Consider the following 26453-nt stretch of genomic DNA (forward strand, 5'->3'; position numbering starts at 1 on the left):
ACGGATGATAAGGGCGCTACGGAAGGGCCAGCCTAGCTGGGATGTCTCGGTGCACCTACTGAGCTCACGAACCCAAGTATTTTTTATGCTAACAGGCAATCTTGAATCTTCATGCTCATCCCGTGAAGACATACGGTCGAAATAGCCCATGCGGCTAGGCGGAGAGCCATAAAAATCAAAAATTTGGTCAAAATCCTTAAACTCTAGACCACGCACTCGACAGTCGACATAGCCCGCGCGGCTAAACGGAGAGCCAAAAAACTAAAAATTTGGTCAAGGCCCTTAACCGCTAGACCACGCACTTGACGGTCGACATAGCCCAAGGGGCTCGGCGGAGAGCCATAAAACCAAAAATTTGGTTAAGGCCCTTAATCGTTAGACCACGCACTCGATGATCGACATAGCCCAAGGGGCTAGGTGGAGAGCCATAAAAATCAAAAATTTGGTCAAGGCCCTTAACCGCTAGATCATGCACTCGACGGTCGACATAGCCCAAGGGGCTAGACGGAGAGCCATAAAAATCAAAAATTTGGTCAAGGCCCTAAATCGCTAGACCACGCGCTCGACGGTCGACATAGCCCTAGGGGCTAGGCGGAGAGCCATGGAAACCAAAAATTTAGTCAAGGCCCTAAACTGCTAGACCACGCACTCGACGGATCAACATAACCCCGAACAAGCGGGTAAAAACTAATAGTTGAAATACAAAAAAGAGTTGAACAATAACAACGTTCAATAAGGAGGTTTCCATACACAAAATGAAATATAACTTCTCGTCCACATCCCGAACCAGTAAGACCATAGCATTCAACGAAAAACCAACCAAATGCAAAATAAGAAATGATTTTCAGTCCACACCCCGGACCGGTAGGAAGCAAAAAACTAACAAAAACGAGCGGTTGTGGAAACAACTAAGAGATTTTCAGATGAAAAATGACTCAAATCAAGTGAGAGGTCCCTTCACTCGCACCCCGTGATATATGTCCGAAGGTCTGAGACTGAGGGACTCCGCGATCCCGACCTTTGCCCTGCACTAAAAATCGATCGAAACTCGACGGATCAATAGAAGGGTGCTCGACGGATATCCGCTCCTTCGCCAACTTGATGGACGTAGCCATCGCCTTTCCCCCGTATGAATGAAGGACCTTAGCAAAGTCCTACGATGACTTACACTACTCTATAGATGCTTCCAAGTCCTCAGTGTACTCTACGGAGGCCTTGTATCGCCCCACCGCCTACTTCGGTGCTCAGGCCAAAACAGATCTCAAATTATCAATTTTAGTCTCTTGCTCGTGAGCTCGAGCCTCCAAGGTCTCGACGAACTTCCTCAAGGAGGAATTTTTCTTCCTAAGATGATGAACCTCCTTTTTCTTGTCTTCCGAGAGAGCTTTCAAATTCTACGCTTGGCGGCGGTTCGACTCAACAAGCCCAATATGCAAGGCCACAACCTAGTAGACAAAGGGATGAAATGGAAGGTACTGCAAATTTGCACTGAAGTTACCCCAAGGCTGGCTGCCAGTCCTAAACCAGTGATCACCGCCTCGTACTCGGCATCGTTATTTGTGGCTGGGAATTCGAAACGCAGTGAGTATTCCAATTCTTCACCATTTGGCCCTGTCATTATGATCCCCACCCCGAATCCCTCATCATTCGAAGATTCGTCCACAAAAATTTTCCAATCTGCCTGTTCCCCTGGCAGGTGCTCGGGCAGAATGGTAAGCTCGGCGATGAAGTCTGTTAGAGCTTGCGCCTTAATAGCCGTCCTTGGCCTAAACTCAATATCAAACTCACTTAACTCGATTGCCCATTTCAACAACCTCCCAGAGGTTTCTAGTCGATGTAGGATATGCTTGATAGGTTGGTCGGTCATTACTTGCACCGTGTGAGATTGAAAGTATGGTCTCAGCTTTCTGACCGCGACAATTAATGCAAACACTAGCTGTTCAGCCAGGCTGTATCTTACCTCTGCACCCTTCAATTCTTGGCTCACATAGTAGACCAATTTTTGCACCTTTGAGAATTCTTTCACCAGCACCGCGCTGACTGCCCGTGGTGAGACTGCCAAGTAGAGACACAACACGTCCCAGGGGTATGGACTGGTCAAGATCGGGGGCTCTTGTAATGACTGCTTCAGGCACCTAAGTGACTCTTCACATTCCTGGGTCCACTAAAAATTGGAGGAACCCTGCCCTCATAGCTCCCAGGCACAGGTAGGCTTTTCAACACCTCGTCCAAGTCGAAATCCATGCCTACAAACATGCAATGAAATTTGTTAACTCAAAAGAAATATATAGCAAGTAAAAAACATATGCGAGAATAAAAGAGAAAGTAAGGAAAGAGAACCTACCTGTAGGGACAGATTCCCATGATCAACATGTTCCTCATGGTCAAAACTGACCCTAGGTCGGGTGCAAGGAGAGGTGTATTGGTCACATGTTGGATTTGAGCTTTTAAGAGAGAAGTAACCTCTACTTGACTATTGAAAAGACGGATTTGAAGATGTCTCCAATTAGTATTAAAAGGAAATTGACCCACCGACAGTCAAGCAAAGAAGAACCGGAATTTTCACCCGCTGTTGGAATTCCTAAATTTAGGAAGCGCAAAGGAACCCTAGTAGTAAGGTAGACAAAGGCATTATATTGGACTAGTTCATGCATTTCAAAAATGCACTTGAAAAGGTCTATAGAGAATGGAATTTTCTTACTAAGACATAGAAAGTACAGCGCTTTTCTCCATGCATTGGGGTTTATCTGACTGGGAGTGAGTCCTTAGGCCTAGGGGCTCTATAAATGTAATCTTCGATTCAATAGAACTGTTGAGGCACTTCTCTAACTTGAGTGGAGAATCGTAAAGACTATAACACCTTGGAATTTCAAAGACAACAATCTCGCCCGTCGGATCTCGCCCAATTTCTAAATTTAAGTTCGAAAACTTCGTTGAACCAATGTGTCTTTTTGGGGATAACGGTTGGAATGCTAAAATTTCGGACGAACGAGTCATACCATCGGAATCATGGGGGGATCGACCAACTTTGAGGGGGACCCACGACGGGGCTGGTTGAAGGCCAACCAGGCATGGGCGTAGAATGCCTAGGGGGTTGATGTCTGACATGGGGGGTCGATGTCTTAGGGGGTCGATGTCTAGCATGGGCGTAGAACGCCTAGGGGGTCGATGTCCCGATATGGGCGTAGAGCGCCCATGGGGGTTGGCGTCTTTGCATGGGTGTCGTATGCCCATGGGTGGTGTGGGCTGGCGACAGAACCCATATCTTGTCAGCTGTTGCAGGTAATTAAGGATGTCCAACATTAGGATTATATTCACAGATCTACGAGTCGTAGGCATCTCTTACCATGAGAGAACCCACAACCTCCATTTTTCTTTAAAAAATATAAAAAGAGAAATGAATCAAAATTCAAAAAAAAAAAAAAAAAAACAAAACAAATGAGCATTAGATTTCAATTATCAAACGTTGTGTACAAGTCAAGAACCTTCTCTTTGATTTAATTTGTATCCATGAAATCTTCTACTAAATTTCTGTTCCACATCTGCACAGACGATGCTTCATTGCAATCTTCGGTTACTGCTGAACATACTTAACATTTTTTCCTACTTTGTATGTTATCCATTTATTCATCTTGACACATTCAGAATGAGAGGAAAGATGGTGTTACCATTTGGGGAAAAATAAATAAATAATAATAATAATAATAGCAACTTAATTTTAGTCCTTTTGAGTGAATTTAAAGTCTAAACTTCAAAAAAAAAAAAAAAAAAAGTGAGAGAGAGAGAGTAAAATTGGACGATGAAAGTATCTCGCAAGATTTGGACCTTTCAAGGAGGTTTTGTACCAAAATAAATGGATAAAAAGCATAGTTATTAAAACCGGCCCGGCCCGGACAAGGGCCCGGGTGTTTCGAGGAGGTTTTGTACCAAAATAAATAGATAAAAAGCATAGTTATTAAAATCGGTCCGGCCCGGACGATCGGCCCGGTGACCCAAGCCCTTGATCGGGTCGAGCCAGCTGATTTTAAATAGTTGCAAGTGGCCTGGTCAAAATTCGGATTTGACCGGGCCAATGGGCGGTTTTTGAATATTTTTGGGCTGATTTGACCTAGTTGATTTTTAAACTAAATTTCGAAACTCTTTTTCATTGAAATTGTAGGTACCAAAGATTTGAACCCTTGACTTTCAAGTAAGTAGAACACAACCTTACCACTAGTGCAAGCAACATTTTATCATCTTTTGTTTAATAAATTATATCTAACCTATGAATAATTTGCTACTTTTAGAATCTTTTTTAAAGCAAATAATTATTTTATATACTTATTTTGTTTAAAAAAATTAATTGTAACTAAGATAAATTGAATAGATAATGCACAAAATTTTTGCAATAACTAATAAATAATTTGTAAATCACAAAAAGGGAAAAATATATTTTTTAATATAAAATTAAAAATTATAAAATCAAAATTTAACCATTATCACTAATAAATGAGTTCAAAAAATTATTAATTTAAATGCATAGAAAAATTAGTGGTAAAGAACTTGAAAACTTTGATTTTGTCTCAAACAAAAAAATAAAAAATTATACTTTAAAGATTATTAAATTATTTTTAAATAATGACCCACCGATCCGATCACCGTTTCACCGGTCCAACCAGTAACCTAGTGACCCGATACCTTGATCGGATCGATGTCCGAGTCGGGTCTAATAACTATGATAAAAAGTGTTGTACAATGGAGAAAAAGGTCGGCTGGTATTGTGCCTATTAGCCAAGGCATCAATCTTTTATACTATTTCTCTCTCTCCAATTTTTTGGATTTTCTTATTATTTTCGTTACTAAAGAACGAAGCAAACAACCTGGCTGCCTACTGCAAGAAAAAGCTTTCAACTTTCAGATTAGAATCCCCATTTAGATACTCAACCTCTGCTTTATCAAATATCTCACTTCCCCAATGCAGAAAAGAACCCGTAAAGAATACAATTCAATGCATTGCAACCCACCCAGGCCCGGAAATTTTTGGGTTTCTGCAAAAGGGCTTTTCACAGATTACCAAAGAAGTTGTTGGAAGAGCACTGCATGCAGTGTGCGTAAAGCTTGGTACTTATTTAAGCATATTTCACACCAACACGTTGATAAATATGTACTTCAAGTTTGGGGATATTGATGCTGCTAAGAATGTGTTTGATGAAATGCTCGAGAGAAATGACTCTTCTTGGAATAACATGATTTCTGGGTATGTCAATATGGGGTTGTTTGTAGATGCTACTCGATTGTTTATATATATGTGGGGTCGAGGAATTGAGTTAAATGGGTATGTTACTGCTAGCTTATTGACTGCATTTAGTCGGTCAGAAAGCATGGTTCTTGAAGGACTTCAGATCCATGGTTTGCTGTTCAAGAACGGTTTGTTATATGATGTTTTTGTGGGTACTTCTCTTTTGCATTTTTACGGTATGTATGGGCTTATTTCTAGTGCTAGAACAGTTTTTGAGGAGATGCCTCATAGAAACGTGGTTTCTTGGACTTCATTGATGGTCGATTATTCCGATGTTGGAGATTTCAATGAGGTTGTTAAATTATATCAAAGGATGAGATGTGAAGGTATTATTTGTAATCAGAATACATTTACTACAGTTATTAGTTCTTGTGGGGCTCTTGATGATGAATTTTTGGGTCATCAATTGCTTGGACATGTTATAAAATCAGGGATTGAGAGTAATGTTTCTGTAGGAAATTCTATTATATCGATGTTTGGTAATTTCAGCAGCGTGGAAAATGCCTGTTATGTATTTAATCACATGGATGAACGTGACATTATATCATGGAACTCTGTGATTACCGTTTTTGCCGATAACTGGCTCTGTAATGAGTCACTTAGATTCTTTCATTTGATGCGTCTTGATCATGGAGAGATTAATGCAACCACACTTTCAGCAGTGTTGGTAGTCTGTGGTTCTTTGGATTACTTGAAATGGGGAAGAGGAATTCACAGTTTAGTAGTGAAATTGGGATTGGATTCTAATGTCTGCATATCAAACACTCTTCTTACTATGTATTTTCAGAGCGGAAGATGTGAAGATGCCGAAAAGTTGTTTCACAGAATGGCAGAGAAGGATTTGATCTCATGGAATTCGATGATTACTGGCTATGTTTTGGAAGGGAAATGTATAGATGCCTTGAAAGTGTTGAGTGAACTGCGCCACATGGGGAAAATAATGAACTTCGTGACCTTTGCAAGTGTACTGGCTGCTTGCTCTAATTCTGAATTTCTTGTTGAAGGCAGGATTATACATTCACTTGTAACCATATCTGGGTTTCATCAGAATCTGGTAGTTGGAAATGCCCTAGTTACCATGTATGGAAGGTGTGGCATGATGCAGGAAGCCAGAAAGGTATTTCAGATGATGCCTGAGAAAGAATTGGTTACATGGAATGCATTGATTGGTGGATATGCAGAGAACCAGGAATGTGGCAAGGCATTGGAAACTTTTAAATTGTTGCGACAAAAGGGCGAATCTCCAAATTACATTACCCTGATTAATGTTCTTGGATCTTTTTCGGATCCAGGCAACCTACTGAAGTGTGGAATGCCCTTGCATGCTCATATCATACTGACTGGATTTGATACAGATGAATATGTGAAGAACTCCCTTATCACAATGTATGCCGATTGTGGTGATCTTAATTCTAGTAACCTTATGTTTTATGGATTACTTAATAAAACACCTGTAACTTGGAATGCCATGGTTGCTGCAAATGCTCAGCATGGCCAATGGGAGGAGGCTTTAAAACTTCTTCTTGAGATGCAGAGAACTAAGGTGAATTTCGATCAATTCAGTCTTTCCGCAGGCCTTGCTGCTTCAGCAAATTTGGGTATCTTGGAGGATGGCCAACACCTTCATAGTTTGGCTATTAAACTTGGATTTGACGGTTATCACTATGTGAAAAATGCCACGATGGACATGTATGGGAAGTGTGGAGAAATGAATGATCTGCTAAAAATGCTTCCAGAACCAAAAAGGCGATCAAGATTGTCATGGAACATATTACTATCATCTTTCTCCAGACATGGATACTTTCAGAGGGCAAGGGAAATTTTTCATGAAATGCTAGAGCAGGGGGTGAAACCTGACCGTGTCACTTTCGTCTCACTTCTATCTGCATGTAGTCATGGGGGTTTAGTAGATGAAGGTCTTGCATATTTTGCTTCAATGACCCCCGAGTTTGGAGTCCCAGCTGCTATAGAGCACTGTGTCTGCATAGTTGATCTTCTTGGACGATCTGGAAGACTTGCTGAGGCTGGAACATTTATCAAAGAAATGCCTGTTGAACCAAATGACTTTGTCTGGCGAAGTTTATTGGCGGCATGTAAAACCCATGGTCATTTGGAACTGGGAAAGAAAGCTGCTGAAAATATTCTTAAAACAAACCCATCAGATGAGACTGCTTATGTCCTTTATTCAAACGTCTGTGCAACATCCGGAAGATGGCAAGATGCACAGAGAATTAGGGTCAAAATGGAATCCGATAATGTGAAAAAGAAGCCTGCCTGCAGTTGGCTCAATGTAAGAAATAAATTAAGTACCTTCGGGGTAGGAGATCAGTCCCACCCAGAATCCGAGCAGGTACATATTAAATTGATGGAGCTGAGGAAAAAGATCAAAGAAGCAGGTTATGTCCCGGATACAAGCTATGCATTGCATGACACAGATGAAGAACAAAGAGAGGATAACTTGTGGAACCACAGTGAGAGGCTTGCTCTTGCTTATGGTTTGATCTCTACACCAGAAGATTCAACTCTCCGAATTTTCAAGAATCTTCGAGTTTGTGGTGATTGCCATTCAGTTTACAAGTTCGTAAGCAACATAGTCCATAGGGTAATCATATTAAGGGATCCCTATCGGTTTCACCATTTTAGCCATGGCAAGTGTTCTTGTGGTGACTATTGGTAGCATGCTGAGCCCCGTAGGCCATCAACGAGCTTTGATGATAGCTTACAGCTTGAATGAGGCTCGTTTAGCAGAATGACTTGCAATGACATCGGTGGCTCGTAAAATTAAAATCGTTCGTGTGTTGATAGTGCTCATTGATGGCTTTGATTTAGTTGACATGTGGTGGATTTTTCGCACCCAAATGTACTCCCTTGACATGAAATAAATAAATAATTGACTTAAATTCATTTATGAGCCGTCCTTGTTCAATTCCTCTGGGCAATTCATTCCTTGGTGCGGATGTCAAATTCCGTTGCTTTGGCCTTTCATAGTTACCTCTTGCCAGTTTGAGGCATTTTAATTTGGTCCGCAATTTAGAAACAATGCGAAACTGATAAAAAAATTTTGCCATCTTACGTTAATTTTTTTATTCTGATTATTATTTTGGTAGAAAGCTCAAAAATTGGGTGAAAAAAATTTATTGAACAACGAAAAATATCTTAAGTTAATTTTTTATTCTGAATATTATTTTGGAACTTGCTCTAAGCAACTGAGCTACGTGAGCTGGCTGGTGTAAATTGAACGTTTTCTATATATGACTGTATAATAATGGAACTGTTCTACATATACATATCATAGCATAATGTAGTATCAGTTGCTGACAGTTGACTAATCCATTAATTTTTGTTTTTAGTAAAAAATATATATTGACAATCTTTAATCATGTATTAAGTGTTGATTGAAAATAAGTTAATATTCTATACTTAAATTGGGTTCTTATAATTAAATGGAGAATTTTTATTTAGTTGTAAGTAAAATTACAGTAGTTCTAAAGCGTAATTTGAATAAAACTTTGGGACACTAATGAGAAAAGGAAATAGATAGAAAAGAGGCAGGGTATGACATAAAAAATTGCACCTTCCTTATACTTCATAATAAGAAGAAAAACAAAGCAGGGCATGAAATAAAAATTGCATCTTCCTTTTACTTTTACTTTATCCATGTAATGTATTTGCTTTGTGTTTTACTTTATATTTTGATTTGTAAATCATACTGTTTAAGCCTTTCAAGTTTGAATCTATAAATAGAGAAGACCAATCTCTCCTAACTAATTATCCTTGTAATGTATTTCTTCATAATTTCCTTGAAAGCCAAATGTTCTTTAAAGAATGGGTTAAATGTACAGGGAAAAACTAAAAATTCTATCGTTGCGGCATGTGTAAGTTCTTGAAATGTATGGTAAAAAGGAAGGAAAAGACCAAGAGAGAAACCACAATATGATACCAATAAACAATTCCCACAAGTACTGAACAAAGATTAAACAAAATGCTGCTTTCAGTCAGAGAGAACTGTAACACCATTTAGAACAAGATCTAACAATAGCAAGTTCAAATCGTCATACAAAACTCGCCCACTGGATTTTAACAAGAGAAAAGAACCTGAGCTAGGGTGATAACACTATTCCACTTCCTGCAAATAATCATCGATTTCGGCAGGTGTCAAAACTCTGCAACAGGAGAGGCAACCACCATTATCGATCATCCAACAACCATCAATTAGAACTTAAGTTCAACAACTCGGTAAAGAAGACACTTGCCTGAATACTTTGTCACTTCCGATTATGCCAATCTCAATGTTTTTGCCAGAAATTTGTCCTTCAAATCTGAGACGGTGGGAATAAAGGGCCATCATCACCAATTTAATTAGTTAAATAAAATTACAAAAATTACTATACGTAAGCCCTTTTTTTTTTGGGGGGGGGGGGGTGATAATCAAGAACATGGGTGGTTGTGCACCACATGAAGAACCAACGAGACTGGAAAATCCAAAATAAAAATAGAACAAATAAAAATCAACTTAGACTATAATTCAAAAGCTCTTTTTGGCTTATTATATTAATAGTATGAGGCAAGCTTTAAGTGCCTAAAATCAGTTTCTCTCAATGAAAACAGAAGACAGGAAGTCGATGCATGCATCCAACACTTGTCACACCTTCCCCGTCAAAACGAAAAAATTCAAGGTGAAAACAGCTTCCGAAAACAAAGATTGGAAAATTTGGGTTCTTACCCCTCCTTCAGTGTCAATATTGCCGTGTGCACAGCATCATCAAGCTCCATATCATCAGTGTACCTGCAACAAGTATTCAAACAAATCCCAATCAACGAAAACATGATAAGAAGATGACAGCTGTTCTAGAGATCAATGGTGGTTGAACTTTGCAAAAGTCTTGAGGTCATAGGTAATACTAATATTTGTTATAAACTTCCCCCTTTTGGAGTCAGATAATAGTATACAGATTGGTTGAACAATTCATAGACCATGTTCATCAAAACAGAAATAGACAACTCTTGTAGACAGTTTTATTAAAAATTGACATTATTATCTTTCAAGCAGAGGGATCTATCCTCAGATTCAATAAGCAGTCTTTAAACATATGAATATTATCTTAAACAACTCAAGTTAATTCAGAATAACAAACTTCCGTACAGAAGAAGGTTAACCAAAGGCTGGATGGCTGTGATTGACTAGTTCAAGGTGAAAAAAATAAAAAGCCAAACCATTAGTCTGTAGCAAATGTTAAATCTGTACTGCCACAAGGATGAGGGTTGAATCCCTAGCAAATCAAATCTGGATTCTGAAGTAATGAAAAACAATTCACCTCTTTTCCAGAAAGGTTTTCGCATTGGACACATTCTTCCCCATGGCTGATGCTTTCCAAGAGAAGTATGAACCAGATGGATCCACCTGAACATGTAATTAAAAAATAAAAGTTACAGAAAAAAATAGAAAATGATTTGATTACAAACTTAACATTCAGCCAACAAAACAATGCAAAGTTCTACAAAGGTTTAACAAAACAATGCAAAGTTCTACAAAGGTGTAAAAAACCTAGCTCATCCTAAGACACATATTTAGATTTCAGTAGATAAAGTTCAGAGTGGCGAATGTTGCTTGGTTTTGGTCCATTAAAGTTTCAACATGAATGAAATAAAAGAACGATTTAAAGGTAATTTGAGAAGTAATTTGTGCCAAAATGAAGAACAAGATATCTGCAATAGTTTATTAAGAAACACAGTATTTAAAAAATTGTTTGAGGCACTCATGATTTAAGAAGTAATTTGGGCCAAAACGCGGTAACACGTGATCTGCAATAGTTTATAAAGAAATTAGAAATAAAATTGCTTCATTTTACGTAAGGAAAAAGGAATAGGAAATACAAGGATACTGACAAAAAAGAAATGACTTGACATACCTGATATAATTGTGGACCCTTGTCATCAAACCCCGCAACCAAGAGAGAGACGCCAAATGGCCTTACACCACTAAAAGAGAAAACCATTGAATTGAATCAGAAAAGCAGTACAACCGTGCCTGATATAATAACAGGAAATAATATATTGAACAATCCTTTCAAATTAAATTTATTAATGGCCACCCAACTTTATTCCTAGTGTCACCATGACCACTTAATTTGATTTTGGCCACCCAACTTTATATTTAGTATCACCATGACCACCCATTTTGATTTTATTTCATCATGGTGACCCAATTTCATATAACATTTCACCGTGGCCATTCAACTTCTTTTCACCATTTTCACTAATTTTAAAAGAGGTAAAGCGGTAAATTTACATTATATATAAAAAATAAATTTAAAAAAATAAAATAAAAAGGTATTTAAAAAAAGGTTTCTAAAATAAAATAAAAACTTCTTTTTTAAAAAAAAAAATTACTTAGAAAAATAAAATAAAATTTATTTTAAAAAACATTCCTTAAAAAATAAAATATTGTTTAAAAAAATATTTGAAATAAAATAAAAACTTATTTGAAAAAACATTACTTAGAAAAATAAAATAAAATAAAAAATTATTTTCTTAAAAAATATTTTTAAAATAAAAAAAAAAGTTTATTTTTTTTTAAATTTATTTTTTATATATAATGCAAAGTTACTATTTTTCCCCTTTTAAAATTAATGAAAATAGTGAAAAGAAGTTGAATGGCTACGGTGAAACGTTATATGAAATTAGGTGACCACAGTAAAATAAAATAAAAATTGGTGACCATGGTAACACCAAGTATAAAACTAGGTGGCCATGATAGAACAAAATCAAATTGAGTGGTCAAGTATAAAATTTGGTGGTCATTGATGAATTTAACCCCTTTCAAAAGTCCAGTAAAGGTTAAATAAGAAACAAATTTAAAAGCCCTCCAAATTTGCTCTCCAGGATTAGTTTAAGTCCTGAGATCAGGTTGACGATTCATCTTTTCACTATTCAGCTCACTTCCAGGAATCTAGTTTCTAAGGCAAGCAGCCACTTCACCTCTTTAAAATGGAGTACGAAGAAAAATCCCTCAAGATAATTTACTTCAAGCAATTTCTTATCATGTGTTAACACTATGTGATATGATGTCAGAGTTATTGGAAATATCATGAAGAATACTAGCAAGCATGGCTAATAAATCCTAATCAGGCCAACCAAATCTTCTATTTGCTGCATTATGCAATCTCCTACAAGCTAAATAAATTTCACGTGTTGAAATTAAAGAATTAGGCATTGAATCTGTAAAAATAACCAGAATGGGACTAAATGGGTTGTTGGGCTCATCTAACTAGCAACCACCATAACGATTGCCAAAGGGCAAAAAAGGAAAAAGAAAAAAATAGGAAATCAAGTCCCAGAGAGTAGTACTGTCATAAGGTGATCAGCCTCATGATCATATCACTGGTACAAGGAAGTCTCAATCAATTTCAGAAACAAACAATTTGCTTCACTATAATGAAAGAGAACAATTAGACAATATATTATAGCTACCCTGACTGAGTGAATTCCTGCATAACAGCAGCAGTCTCCCTGACAAGTTGTGTAACAGGGATTGGTTCCTACAAATTACATGCACAAAAAAAATGATCAGCATTAAATGATATGTTTATGCTAAGAAAATTCCATTTCTAAACAATTTCAAGTATCATTTAGTAGAAATGCTGGCCATAAAAGAATCTCAAGAAGCAGCAATTGAATATCTGCTTTCAATAATAATAGCCGGGAAAAGAAATTCAATGATACCTAGCAATTTTTTGGGAAAATAATTTTACAACATTTAGCCCTTGTTTGGCACCCATTCTCTTCCTTTTTTTTTCTTCTCTCTCTTATTTTCAACCACACAATCTTTCATAAAATAATATTACACGTAAATCGAAAACTTTTCATTCTTTTTCAATCACACATTCTTCAAAAAAATACTATTCCAAACATTAAAATTTGCAAGAAATGGGGGCCAAACGGGGGCTTAAGATTTCCCAATAATTCATCCTCAATCTTGGAGGCACAACTCTCTCTCTCTCACACTAAAATTTGAATACTTACACATCAGGAAATATTACTGTCTGCCAATATAACTAGGGGGAAGAAAAGCTGTATTAGGATGTGGAATGTCAAATGAAACTGTGTGTGATAGGACCAAAACAGAAGTTCAAAGGTTATGTTAATCAAGTGACTCCTGTTTTCAATATGTTCAAAGTAAAGATGTATTCAATTATTCCATATTGCATACACCATCAATTAGTCAGATGTGTATTTACTTTGAGCTGAGGACTAACTACATCAAACTTGATTAATAGAAGCAAATATCGAAGTAAAGAATTACTCAACATGGTTTAATATATGTGCAGATTTGGCAAAGCTTTTAAGTGCTTATAAGCTATTCAAACATAATTTTTAATCACACATTTCTTAAGATCAACAACTTTTATCTAATTTTTAATCACACATTCCTTCGAACCTACTGCTTATAAGTACTTCAAAGTTTAGCCAAGAAAGCAATATCTACAAATTAATGTACTAAAGATGCATACAAGAATAAATTTATTTTAGAACCACTTAGACCTTTACAGCCATGTTTCAAGACTCAGTCAATTCCCATCATAATATAGGGATTTCTATAGCCAAAAAAAATATGAAAGAGGTACTCCAAAAATTAATATTAGAGTACAGAAAAGCGGAGTGAAAAAAATTAGATTCTACAAGAGCGAAATAATCACTTTATAAAGCCGATGATATTGCTCAGCCTGCTTCCTACTTTTTCGAACCAACACCCGAGAATCAGGGCCCATGCCACTGCCCAAAGAGAAAATGTAACATGAGTTAAGTTCTTTATGAGCAGCTCGTATTCAATACATACAAGGACGAAAATATTTAATAACATAGTAAGTTTATTACATGTAAATGGGGGTAACCATAACACGTTATAATATGATCCCACAGTAGTTTCTGATAAACCATAATTTATGGTTTTGATGTAGGGTAACCATGTGATTGAGCAGTAGAATTATCAATTGATAGAGCATTCATTAATCTGAGAGCCTCAAGTTTAATGCCGCTCTTGATATTATCACATATTTCATTAAATCCACAGTTTCTAGAGTTTGGGAAATTTTTTAAAAGCATACGAGAGCCAAACATGCTTTAAATAGAAGATCGACAAAAAATACGTTAATTTATTTGGTGTACTAAAGATTATTACAAGGTCTTGCTAAAGATTATTCTTGTGTCTTGCATGGTTGTCTGCTATTTTGCAAAGATGATTCTAAATGAAAAGAAATGGGAAAGATATCCCATGATAGTAAGCAATAGCAAAAATAGCTTCAAGATAAATTAGTATTATACCTGTAAACAACTCCAATATTCGGAGTCAAAATCTGAATCTTTTGCACCTGGAAGAAGAAATGGACCAAGAACAGTCATTATCAAAGGCATTAAAAATATGTATACATGCTGAAAAAGAGATGCTCTAACAGTAAAGGACAGTTGAAAGGGCAAATGTAATGCAAGAAACAGGAGTAAATGGTTGCTTGGGAACAAATCAAGCTCCACTTTGGTTTAGCTAAAAATAAAATTTTTAGTAAATTCTGATAGAAGTTGATGGAATGTGTAGAAGAAAATTTGATAAAAGTTGTAAGTCCCATTAACACCCTGTTTGGCCCCCATTACGGGGAAAATTTAATGTATAGAATAGTGTTTTTTGAAAAATGAGTGGTTGAAAAAGAAAGAAAAATTTTCGATTTACGTGTAATATTATTTTATGGAAGATTGTGTGGTTGAAAATAGGAGAGAGAAAAATAGAATGTAATGTAATTAAAATCAAACAAGGGCTAAATATGTGGTTAATAATGAATTTAAGAAAAAATGAGTTTTAGAAAATGGGGGTCAAATAGTGCCAAAAGTGAAATGTATAGTGGTAACTAAAATAATACCATCTATGATAAAAATTGCTGTTTCTTACCACAGGGGAAAAAAAGAAGAAGAATAAATTGAAGACCAATGACACGGAACGTCAATCTCATTTATGTACAGAAATATATTGAGGAGAATGAGAGCAAAGTAAACCAATAAAGACTGCATATTTTCAACAACTTTACATAGAGTAAATACAATGATTTCATTCATGCAAATTTACTATTTATAAATGTCATGCAAGGTAAGGTATAAGAGCAGAAAAATGGTACACCAATTTATATCAGAATTTGGAACGTATTGTGCACGTGCTAGATTTGCACTAAAAGTAAAAAATAACATGAAAATTTTTTATAGTTGATAATGGTAATGCAAACTTAAACGGTCAGCCATCAATTAAGGACTCAAATTTTTTAGATTATAATAGCCAAAAGATGAAAACATGCTGGTACAAAACAATTATAAATTTATCTTTATACCATGCACTAAGTAAACTAAAACACTATGCATAGGAAAAATTATTTAATGTCGAGTTATTAAATAATACCGACCACTTAACCTCTTTTACGAGATTACGATCAAACTGATCTCTATTTGACTATACCTAGAAAACTTCATGACATAGTCACATTTGTCAAAAAAATCCACGATAATGAGACATTGTTTATAGTTTCTGTTAGACTATACCCAGAAAACGTGTATTTATTCCACATATATATTTTATAAATGCCAGGTTTGCTGCCTTGGCATAGAGTTATCATGAAAATGCTTATATTTCGGATTTTAATGTATTCCACCATACATCAACAAACCATTACCCCAATAAAGAGGCAAAAATGATACTGAACTTAGATATATCAAATCATTCAAAGGTAAAATAAAAAGTGAATTGTAATTGCAACCACTCAAACTCAATTCATCAATGTGCCCATAAAATATACTTACAGATGTTTCATCGACCAAAATAGATGGTAATTTCTTCTCCGTCGCAATAACAACACCATTAGCAGCTGCAATTAAACCCACATATAAGTAAGTAGCACATAAAGACGCTCGATAAGCACGTGATAACAGATTCACTAAAATATCATTTTTCTTAACATAATACCAGGCTTTAGGTACATTAAATGAGAAGCAACACGCAAAATTTTTATTTCCCTACACAAAGCACCACCTATCTACCCTTTTCCTGAAATGTTGGTTTTATACAGAGAAACCAATGCACCAGCAATGTCATTAATTAAATTGCTAAATACAGTGTGAGTTCAAGTCATTGTGACACTTGGCAGGTTACCCACCATATCAAAACTTTAACAATAAAGTTAAAGATCAGCAAGCAGGGAATTCATCATCAACAAACATATATCACGTTGGTTGAAAGCTTCATATATTGATAATGCAGTACTCATGAAAAAAATAGCAACAGCCCAAGTCACCTTTTTAAATAGTCTAGTTCTAAGAATGTTACATATGAAATTTAACTGAATAAAAAAATATTGAAACAAAGTTTCAGATTTACCTTTAATTCCTAAAGATGTCTGACCAGATCCAACTGCAGTTAAGGCGTGTTCAATCTGAACAAGCTTTCCTGAAGGACTGTGCCAATAACAATAATAAATCATAATCAGTACACTCATATACAGACTTGAATACAGACAATATTCATATCCGCTCAAATTGGTGCATTTTTATTTTGGAAATTAAAATAAATTACGAATACATACACAGCGGATGAATGCATACCTGAAAGTGGTGAGAGAGAAAGAATACTGACTGTCGCCCATTGATTTATAGATAAAACTGTAACTGAGCTCCGGTAGAATGAACTGAAGAGAGAGACAGAAAAAGATATACATCATAACTAACTATTTTAATATGTCGAGAGTACATAAAAGTAGAAAAAATTGAACATTCGGGCTAAATAATATTTCTGAGAGAAAATTTATCCGGAATCACAAAACTCAAAGCCCTAAAAGAGCTTCATTTTTTACCTACTGACCATTAATTTCAGGAAGGAAAACAAAAGATATTACTTCGGAAACATAATCTATAAGCACAGCTTTAATCTCCTATGATCTACGCGAAATGAATCAATTTCAAGTTTAAGCAAAGATTTCTAACAAGAAAAATCCCATTTTCTAGTTTCCAAAATAACCTTGCAATTTCAACTGATTGACGAAAATTATTAGACGGAGAAAGAGCAGAAATTTGCATACTTTGAAGAATTTCTCCGACGAAATGCGAATGCAATTGCAGTGTTGAAGCCGATGGAGGGGTTTTGTTGCTGGTTTCTTGTAGAGTAATTAAAGATCGCCCTTTTGTGTTTAAGGGGCTACTGCGGCCCGTTGAATGACCCGAATAGGACGTGTGCATATTCCAAATCGGGCCTGGCTGGTCAGGTCCGCTTAGAGGGTTTATTCGAAGTAATTTTCAGAAATAGCCTCATATTTTTTACACTTTCAAATGTAAATTGGATTTATAGTTTTTCTGATGTAGCACTACAAGTGATAAAAACTTCGGGGGTTGCACTTCTATGATCAACTAATAAATTCTATTATTCCTACAATACTACATAGCATTAAAGGTCTATTTGATTGCAAAGATGAAATTTGGGTGGAAAAAAAATGAATTTCAAGGAATTAAATTTCCTAGAAATTATTTTCCTAAAAATTGTAAATTGTTTTGTTTGATTAGTATAAATTTTCACGTGAAAAATATTGAAATAAAAGTGTCTTTTGGTATTTGTTTAGCTTTGTATTACATGAAAATTGTCGATTTAAGGGATATTCACTTCTACAATTGTTTCGAAAATTTGTTTCCATTAAAAAAAAAATCTAAAAATCATCTATATTTTGATATTCGTTTAACTTTATTTTACATAAAAAAATTTAATTTAAGGGATATCATCTTTTACAATTGTTCCAAAAATTTGTTCCCGTTGTCAAAAAAACAAAAACAAAATGTTGGAATTCAAAAAAAACCACCACATTGGTGGGAAAACCAATTCAATGAAAAGGGAGAAAATGTGACCGTGTGGAGGAAAAGTGGTAAACCAATTCCCTAGAACTTTTCGCCTATTAGACATTATTAAAAAAAAAAAAAAAAAAAAAATTGGAAGATGAAAATTCTTTTCCATTTTCTATGGAAAAGAAGTTGTATCAAACATAGCCTAAGAGTGCTTAATATTATGTTCATCTAAAAAATAATTACCAATAATAAAATGTGTAGTCGATTATCACATAGACTTGTTTTAAAAATACTACTATTCCTACATAATGAAGTTAAATAATTATTTCCTACATAATGAAGTTAAATAATTATTTACATATGGATGAGGTCAAAAAAAAGTGGGAATTTATTTTTATTTTTATTTTTTGCTGAAAAAACTTTAATCCAATCATATTTCACTTTGTAATGTATATAATTTGTTTAAAAATTGGATATAGAATGGGCATCAAACATAGCCTTAGATCCAAAATTACAAAAAATTTTAGGATATATAAATTTCAACGTTATGATCTCAATAAACCCCGATAATAGCCAAAATTTCTTGTCTACTTGAGAGATAAACTATACTGATATGATTCTTAAATAGATCTCATTACACGATCTCTATAAAATTCATCTACTCCATCGTAAAAACTTATTTTGAATTTCAAGATTGAAGAAAAAAATGCACCTTTGATAATTGCAAGTGTGGAATGAAAATATAATGTTATACCTTAACTAAGAATTATTTTCTAAAATATATGCTTTTTATGAGTTTTTTCTTATTGTGAGTTACAAATACAAGATGATTTACACCTTATTGACTTACGGGAGATGTCGAAAAATGTTATTTTTATGCATATATGTTATTGTGCTTGTATTTATTTACCAACTTGTTATATAATGACTTCACTTTAACAAAGCATTTAATTACAATGATGAGCGTGATTCATGGACAACTTGTGAAAATAATAAAGAGCCACTAAAAATAGCTTTTGTTTATTTTTTTCATTTTTAGAAGAGTTTGACAAGGGATTCACGTTAAATTAACTCATTTTGAAAATATTTTTAGGTGAACAATGCCAAACAAGCCGACTAGTAACTTCTTAGACTTCTTGTGTTCTACTAGTAATAATAGACTTGTTAGTTAACAATTAATTTTAATAACATATTTTACCGTATTCATAATATTTTAATTATACATTATATCAACTTTTATCCAAATTTACTAAAAATTTAACCATAAAAATGCATTTTAGAATAGTAATTGATGAGAAGTGTGTGGTTGAAAAATAAGGAAATTTTTTTTATTTACGTGTAATATTATTTTAATAAAGAATGTGTGGTTGAAAAGAAGATAGTGAAAAATACACTTTGAAAAAAATGAATATAAAAAAGGGCTTAATTTGTTCAGGAAATACTATTTTTATTTACTTTACACCTGAATGAATTTAGTAAAAAATTATAGTTTAATACAAATCTTGACTAATATTGTGGAGTACTAATCCTTGAGTTCCCTGCGTAGCCGGCCGGTTCTTCACCTCCCATTTTTCCCTTAACAGTAAGCTCCCTTTACACTTTATTTACTTATTTCTATATTTCCTTTAAGACAATCGGTTTTGCTTCGTGGTTTTTTTCTGGTTATGTATTTTTGTCGATGGGGTTTATCAACTTTTGTATCTTTAACAATTCTTGATTTCATCTATTTCTGAATCTCCGTTCTAGGCTTCAAGTCTCCCCAAAATTTGCAGAACATTTCAACTTATAATTTCTTTGTCGATAACTGTGTGAGGTTTTTATTTTTTTTATTTTTTGTTGGTAATCTTCACTACTGGGGTAAATTTGTTACCGTATGACGAGAATACATTAACATCGCACTCCAAGGGGAGTAAAAAGGGAACTTTCCAGTGACCGAGAGCAATTTCAGTTCCCAAATCTGTCTCTGGAAAATAGATGCATTTTTTTGCTGTGCTTAAAAGTAAGTTTTGTTAGTGAATTTGTTTACTGTATGATGAGAATAGAGTAACTTTATACTGTCAAGGGGATTAAAAACGAATCTGTTAAGTAATCAAATGCAATTTCAATCCCCTAATTTGCCCCAGAAATAGATGCATGTTTGAATGTGATTAAAGCTTAGAACTATGTTTTATTAGTTTAATTAAAAAAAAAAAAAAACCTAACTTCGACTAAATAAGTAACTTAAAAGTAAGTTAGACATACAGTTTAAGCACATCAAACATGCTGAAAATTGTGTCCTTGTGTTGTTTGAACTTGATGTAAAATCACACAGAAGTAATCTGGTCTCCTACGGAAGCCTCTTCTTTTTTTCATTGTTACCTTTTGTTGTGTTTCATTTACTTTTTATAACGTACCTCATGATAGTGTGATTTTATTTGGATAAGACATAATCTAGTTCATATCCGGCGATATCTTGTGATTTAAATGGAAAAGGAGCTCTCGATAAATGGAATCATCACAATTGTTAATTTTTTATGCAATTCTGATGATGATTATTGTTTTTTTCCTTCCTTGGAGTGCCTGTGGTAAAATAATCCTGCTTAGTGCACATCATTTTCTCGTTCCCTGCAAGCGAGAACATTTAGCGATTGGTTATTTCCCATTGTCATACAGGGCTTGGGATTTGCAGTATGTCTTCGTCAGCAGCTGTGCCGGAAGCTTCATTTGACTCCCAGTTATTGTTGACTAATGAGCCTGTTGTTTCAGTTGACTGGCTCCATGCTAATCTCCGAGAGCCTGACTTGAAGGTGTATAAATAAGCTTTTTGATTTATCTTGTCGAATGGACTGATCGGAGTTTCAAGTTTCTCTGTCATAGAATGTTTGTTTTCTTTCAATGGATTTTTGGAATGTAGAAACTTCTTTTGTGTTATCCCTGTCAAAAAAGCCCTGTTCCATAGTTTTCTTTGTATTGTACATAATTATCCATACTCCTTAGTTCTTCCGGACTTTGGTACCATGAGACAATGTGACATGAGTAGAAACATTGGTATTTGGCATTACCAATCGACTTTGCTAAACTCAATTTTGCATAAATGCATGTTGGTCTTTCTAATGATGCTAATTTTGCAACGTAATAACTCCCTCAAATCAGTCTCATGCCAATTTTAATTTCAGCTTTCCATGTATGTCTCAGATTTCTGAGTTCAGAAGCTGCCTTGGAAGCTATGATGTTTTGTACTGTGGTTAAAACCAAAGTTGAAAGAATCCAAAGACAAGTGGAAGACCCTGTAACCAATAAATCATGATCATATTTTTCTTTCACAATTTGTACTTTTTTTCTGGATCTTGGGAAATATCTTTGGGACGTCTTCTTATGATACTTTTTAAACATTTTTCTCCGGTTTGGGAGGGTCGTCATTGGGGAAGAGTTGAGTAGGTGAAAGGCAATCATGTCAGCCAACTCATGATGTATGTTCCTGGTTCTAATCCTGGCCAAAACTTTGCTTGTTATGAACTGATGATTTAAGTCGGCGGTAGACCCAAAGGGTTACCATATTGAGTGGTGCAAGATAGCTTTTGACTTATTTAGAATAACATGCCTATCCCATTAGAATGTCGTGCTGCTTTTTTATTATTGTATCACTTTATTTTTTAATTTTTGAAGGTGCTAGATGCCTCCTGGTACATGCCATATGAACAGAGGAACCCACTTCAAGAATATCAGGTGTCAATCCTTTAAATTTCTTACTTCGTACAAGTGGCTTGATTAACATTTACCTATAAAAGACTGCTGTTTAACACTTCTGTTCCATGTTCAAATTGCATCGGCAACAGAGAATTAACATGGATCTGAAACATCTCATAAGTCAACTCTGTTTTTTTTTTTTTTCGATCTTTAGTTCTTCATAGACTTTTGATTTTAGAAATTTTCACCTGCTGTCTGGACAGGTTGCACACATTCCCGGTGCCCTTTTCTTTGATATTGATGGCATATCAGATCGATTTGCCAATGTAAGATGTTCTTCACTGGCTAAATATACTTGTTCAAAACATGACCCACAGCTAAACAAAGCTCAAGCTATATGTGGAGGTTTATTTTTAACTTAGTATATAAATGTCTTTTTGACAATAAGTCTAAATTCTTTCAATTAGAATTGGTCATGATGCAACAAGCTACTTGCTAGCTATATTAATTGATCTATACTCAAGAGATTGTTCGTGTGGACTCACGAGTGAGTGGCACATGCTATTATCATGTGGTCTCACTTACACAAGTGCTGCGAACAATCTTTCTGACTCTGCAACATGTACCAGTTGCCACATATGCTGCCATCAGAGGAAGCATTTGCTGCTGCTGTTTCTGCACTAGGAATTGAGAGTAAAGATAGAGTTGTTGTTTATGATGGAATGGGCCTTTTCAGTGCAGCTCGTGTTTGGTGGTGAGTTTCAGGTTTGGTACTCTAAGTCACCAGATATAGGGTATCAAATTTGGCATTCAGTTATTACACTGCTCAACTAATATGAATTGATAAACAGGATGTTTCGAGTGTTTGGGCATGATAAAATTTGGGTTTTAGATGGAGGCATGCCAAGATGGCATGCTTCAGGATTTGAAGTTGAATCGAGTGCTTCAAGTGATGCTGCATCAAATGCTCTCTTGCAAGCTAGTGCTGCCATTGAGGCAATAGAGAAAGCATATCGAGGACAGCCAGTAAGTCACGTTATCTCTGTAAAAATCTGCTTCATGATCTGTTATTATACTGGATGTCAAAACTCAGTTCCTCTATGTTTAAATAATTATTCTAACTAAATTGGTTTATGTTAAAATGACTAAACAGCAACTGTTTACTGACGATGTACATCTCTAATATCAATTTCCAATTGTAACATTTATTTTCTTTTGAAAATGAACTTCTCATAACATTTTTTCCTATTGTCAAATTTCTGCAATACATCTTCAATCGTTCTGATGATCAAACTCATGAATGGCATGAGAAAGTCTCCACATACAAAGTCAAGAAGCCCCTTTTAACGAATCCCAGAATGCTAGATTTTGATAATTTGCATGTACAACACTTCGTATGTCCACTCTTATGTGACATCTATACTAGACTATTAGCAACATAAATAAGAGACCATATCCGTGTTCCTAGACTGAGGCTAGCTTGTGGCTGAATAATTTTGCTCCTGATGGTCATGGTCTATGAATTTTCCAGAGTTAGATGACAATCACTTTAGGAGAACAACCCACCCAAAATATTACAATAATTTTTCTTCCATTATATGGGACCCATATTTATCACAAACTTGAAATGCGGCCTCCAGTATAGACAAGTATACTTTGGATTCAAATTTAGCTAAGTAAATTGCGTTATTTAATACTCTTGTTCTTGTTATGGCTTTTTATTACGAGGGTTTGCAGAATCTTTTCTAGTATACAGCTATAGAATGCAATTAACTACTGAAATGATTAGTTGGACCTTGCCAATGAGATACCAATCTTTGACCTCTTGTTTTCAACCCTTTTCTTCACATTTCTCTCATAGTTTTAGGGCAGGTGCCATCTTTCACACGTAATGCTCCTGTAAAGATGGCCATTTGCAAATTGTGTTCAATTGTTATTCAAGTCTATTTTTTCCAAATTTGTGTTGTTTAAAGTACTACCGATAGCATTTCAACGTTTGCAGGTTGGGCCAGTTACCTTCCAAACCAAATTCCAGCCCCATTTCATCTGGGCAGTAGAACAGGTCTATTTCCTTTGTGTGTTTTATTAGATGATGCTATCTAGTCTTTTGAGTATCATTTACATTTTATAGTGAAACTTGCTTCCCACTTGTAATTGATTTGCATGGCTCATAAATATCGGGCAAGATGAAGCAACAATTTTTTCGTTGATCTGTTCCATTTGTACTAGGAATTTATGACTTAGTGGACTGTAAAACGCTCGGGCTAATGCTAAGAAGGCAGATCTCTAGTTAATTTCTTGCAGCATTTTCAATTGATAGTGACTTTAAAAATAAGCACCTGCAAAAGGACATCAGACTTAATTGGGATAATTTCTTTGTGTTGTGACTGCATATTCGAACCATCAACTTGGCAATGTGGGTTCTAACTTCACCATTTGAGGACTGTTTTCTTGTTGACTTTATGTCATACCTTAGACTCGTTTGGATTTTTGGGGATCAAAATGTGTAGCGTCCCTCTCTTTTTCAAGAACAATCAGTAGTGAATGTGGTTTTACGCATAGAAATTTTGTTCTTGTTTCAAGATATAGTTTCTCTTTAATTGCAGGTTAAGAAGAACATTGAAGAAAAATCATTTCAACATATAGATGCTCGCTCAAGAGCTAGGTACATTATCCATATTTTACTGCACCATTAATTATTGTTTGTCATTAATTCATTGCTTGTTTTGTTTGATCTTTGGAGATATTGTGCAAAACTGGTGCATTTTTTATGCAGTAAGTTTGACTGCCCTCCCTCTTCATGTACTAACACTCCAAAATGCTTTTTTTTGTACTTGATTTACGTAACGCAGACCAATTAACCAAATGTTCCACAAGCTTTTTCTTATAACAAGCATGTGAATAACGTTGTTCATAAAATTCATATTCCAGCGTTGTTAAAAATTCAACTTTTTCTTCACAGGTTTGATGGGGTTGCACCAGAGCCTCGAAAGGGATTAAGAAGCGGACATATACCAGGAAGCAAATGCATTCCTTTCCCTGAGGTTACATCTTAATTTTGGGACCACTGTCGATTTTAAAAAAAATATATGTATTCATATCAAGGAATAGAAAGAGAGAAAACTTGGAATGATCACAGATATAGGGTTCTAACATCTAATAGGTGAATTTAATTTGGCCTTGGGGGGTCTTTAGTGACAATCTTCTTAGTATGTGGTTCTCTTGATTGTCGTGATGGAAGTTTTGAATAAGTTGCCTAGTTTTACGAATTTTGGGAGGGGTTATTTGCAGATGCTGGATGGCTCACAGGCACTCTTACCTGCAGACGAGCTTAAGAAAAGATTTGAACAAGAAGGCAAGAGCTCATTTTTGCGTTGACATAAATCCAGTTTCCCGAATGTTGATTACTAGTTTTGACTCATTTTTTCTTTTCTTTGAGGTGGTCGACCTCATTTTATGTGTAGTCAGTCATTTATTCCTCTGTTTGGTATGCATATTCCTCTGTTTGGTATGCATTCTTTAAAACTTATTTTTTTCCAAACTCATTTTCAGTCACACACTCTTCAAGTGACACAATTTTGCATGTGGACAGCTTTTTCCTATGTTCTCCAAAGAAATTGATTTTTCACAAAATCTACTATTAAAAAATCTACATCAAACATGCCCTATATGTCAAACAAATTTACTATACCAAGTTAATTGCGGTTGCTCGTCCAAATTCAACTTGCCACTTCTTGCAGGGATATCATTGGACAAGCCTATACTGACTTCATGCGGCACTGGTGTAACTGCTTGTATCCTCGTATTGGTGATTTTTCTCCCTCTCTCCCTCCAACCACTACCACTCAAGTTGATCATAACCTCGTTATATTCAATAGATGAACAATCATTTTTTCGTTGTGCAATTTCTCTAGTTAATATTGACCTAAAAAAATAATAATAATAATAAAAATAAAAATAATGTGATGTCATCTATCAGGGGCTCCATCGACTTGGGAAGACTAATGTTCCGGTATATGATGGGTCGTGGACAGAATGGGCAACAAAACTGGACGTTTCCAATGACGCTCGCAGTGCTTATGAAGGATTGCCGGCTAAATGAATGTCAAGTCTATAGATTATTCGATTCTCTCCATTGCTATATTATAACTGCTGTGAGAACTACACTTTCATATATAGTTTGAAAATCTTTTGTCCATTTGATGTATCAATCACCAAACTCTAATGAATTTGAACATCGAAATGTTTCTGACTATTGAACCCTCTTTTGTACCAGCGATCGAGCATTCTGACCTTTGTTTTATGTGCAGATAATTGATGTTACTCTTCATCCAACTGCTATACATGATTATTATTTACCAATAAGAGGCATACTATTATTAAAAAAAAAATACTCGTATTTTCTGTATAATAAGATCATGTTACTCGATACGAATGTGCAAGTTGGGTAAACAGTCTAAGAGAGAGACAGACCTCAAAAGTCAATCATATGATAAAAATCCTTTTGCTAATGTTACGCGTCTATCTGAACCACCTCGGAATGTCCACCACCACACACTCCGATCTAATAGACACTCACTTGAAGTAGTTTCGAAGTGATCTCCCCAATGTCAACGACCTGTTATCACACTGCGAGACATAGGCGATCCTGCAG

At 35.3% G+C, this 26453-nt stretch overlaps 3 protein-coding genes across 4 annotated transcripts; 2 read left to right on the plus strand and 1 right to left on the minus strand.

The window, feature by feature from the left end:
• The first annotated feature begins 4752 nt into the window (after positions 1-4752).
• On the plus strand, positions 4753-8186 carry LOC111368564 (pentatricopeptide repeat-containing protein At3g24000, mitochondrial). The gene has a single exon (XM_022989879.1). The coding sequence runs from the start codon at positions 5142-5144 to the stop codon at positions 7953-7955; it is 2814 nt and encodes a 937-aa protein (XP_022845647.1). The 5' UTR covers positions 4753-5141; the 3' UTR covers positions 7956-8186.
• Positions 8187-9193: 1007 nt separating this feature from the next.
• On the minus strand, positions 9194-17518 carry LOC111368565 (proteasome subunit alpha type-2-A). Its single transcript, XM_022989880.1, has 12 exons — positions 17383-17518; positions 16910-16992; positions 16686-16762; positions 16112-16176; positions 14600-14646; positions 13975-14050; positions 12749-12816; positions 11188-11257; positions 10594-10679; positions 10002-10064; positions 9532-9597; positions 9194-9441 (listed from the first exon to the last, which is right to left on the minus strand). The coding sequence occupies exons 2-12, from the start codon at positions 16948-16950 to the stop codon at positions 9393-9395; spliced, it is 708 nt and encodes a 235-aa protein (XP_022845648.1). The 5' UTR covers positions 16951-16992; positions 17383-17518; the 3' UTR covers positions 9194-9392.
• Positions 17519-19617: 2099 nt separating this feature from the next.
• LOC111368566 (thiosulfate/3-mercaptopyruvate sulfurtransferase 1, mitochondrial-like) lies at positions 19618-26129 on the plus strand. 2 transcript variants are annotated; one of them, XM_022989882.1, is made up of 12 exons: positions 19618-19715; positions 20786-20919; positions 21779-21838; positions 22063-22125; positions 22429-22553; positions 22651-22825; positions 23802-23861; positions 24406-24464; positions 24762-24843; positions 25091-25154; positions 25540-25607; positions 25779-26129. In XM_022989882.1, the coding sequence occupies exons 2-12, from the start codon at positions 20803-20805 to the stop codon at positions 25899-25901; spliced, it is 996 nt and encodes a 331-aa protein (XP_022845650.1). In that variant the 5' UTR covers positions 19618-19715; positions 20786-20802; the 3' UTR covers positions 25902-26129. The 2 variants fall into 2 exon arrangements, with proteins under 2 accessions (XP_022845650.1, XP_022845649.1); XM_022989881.1 differs by lacking the exon at positions 19618-19715 and adding an exon at positions 19748-20132.
• Positions 26130-26453: the final 324 nt, after the last annotated feature.

This window comes from Olea europaea, chromosome 19 (genome assembly GCF_002742605.1).
Source record: "Olea europaea var. sylvestris chromosome 19, O_europaea_v1, whole genome shotgun sequence".
In the NCBI taxonomy this organism is placed as follows: Eukaryota; Viridiplantae; Streptophyta; class Magnoliopsida; order Lamiales; family Oleaceae; genus Olea; species Olea europaea.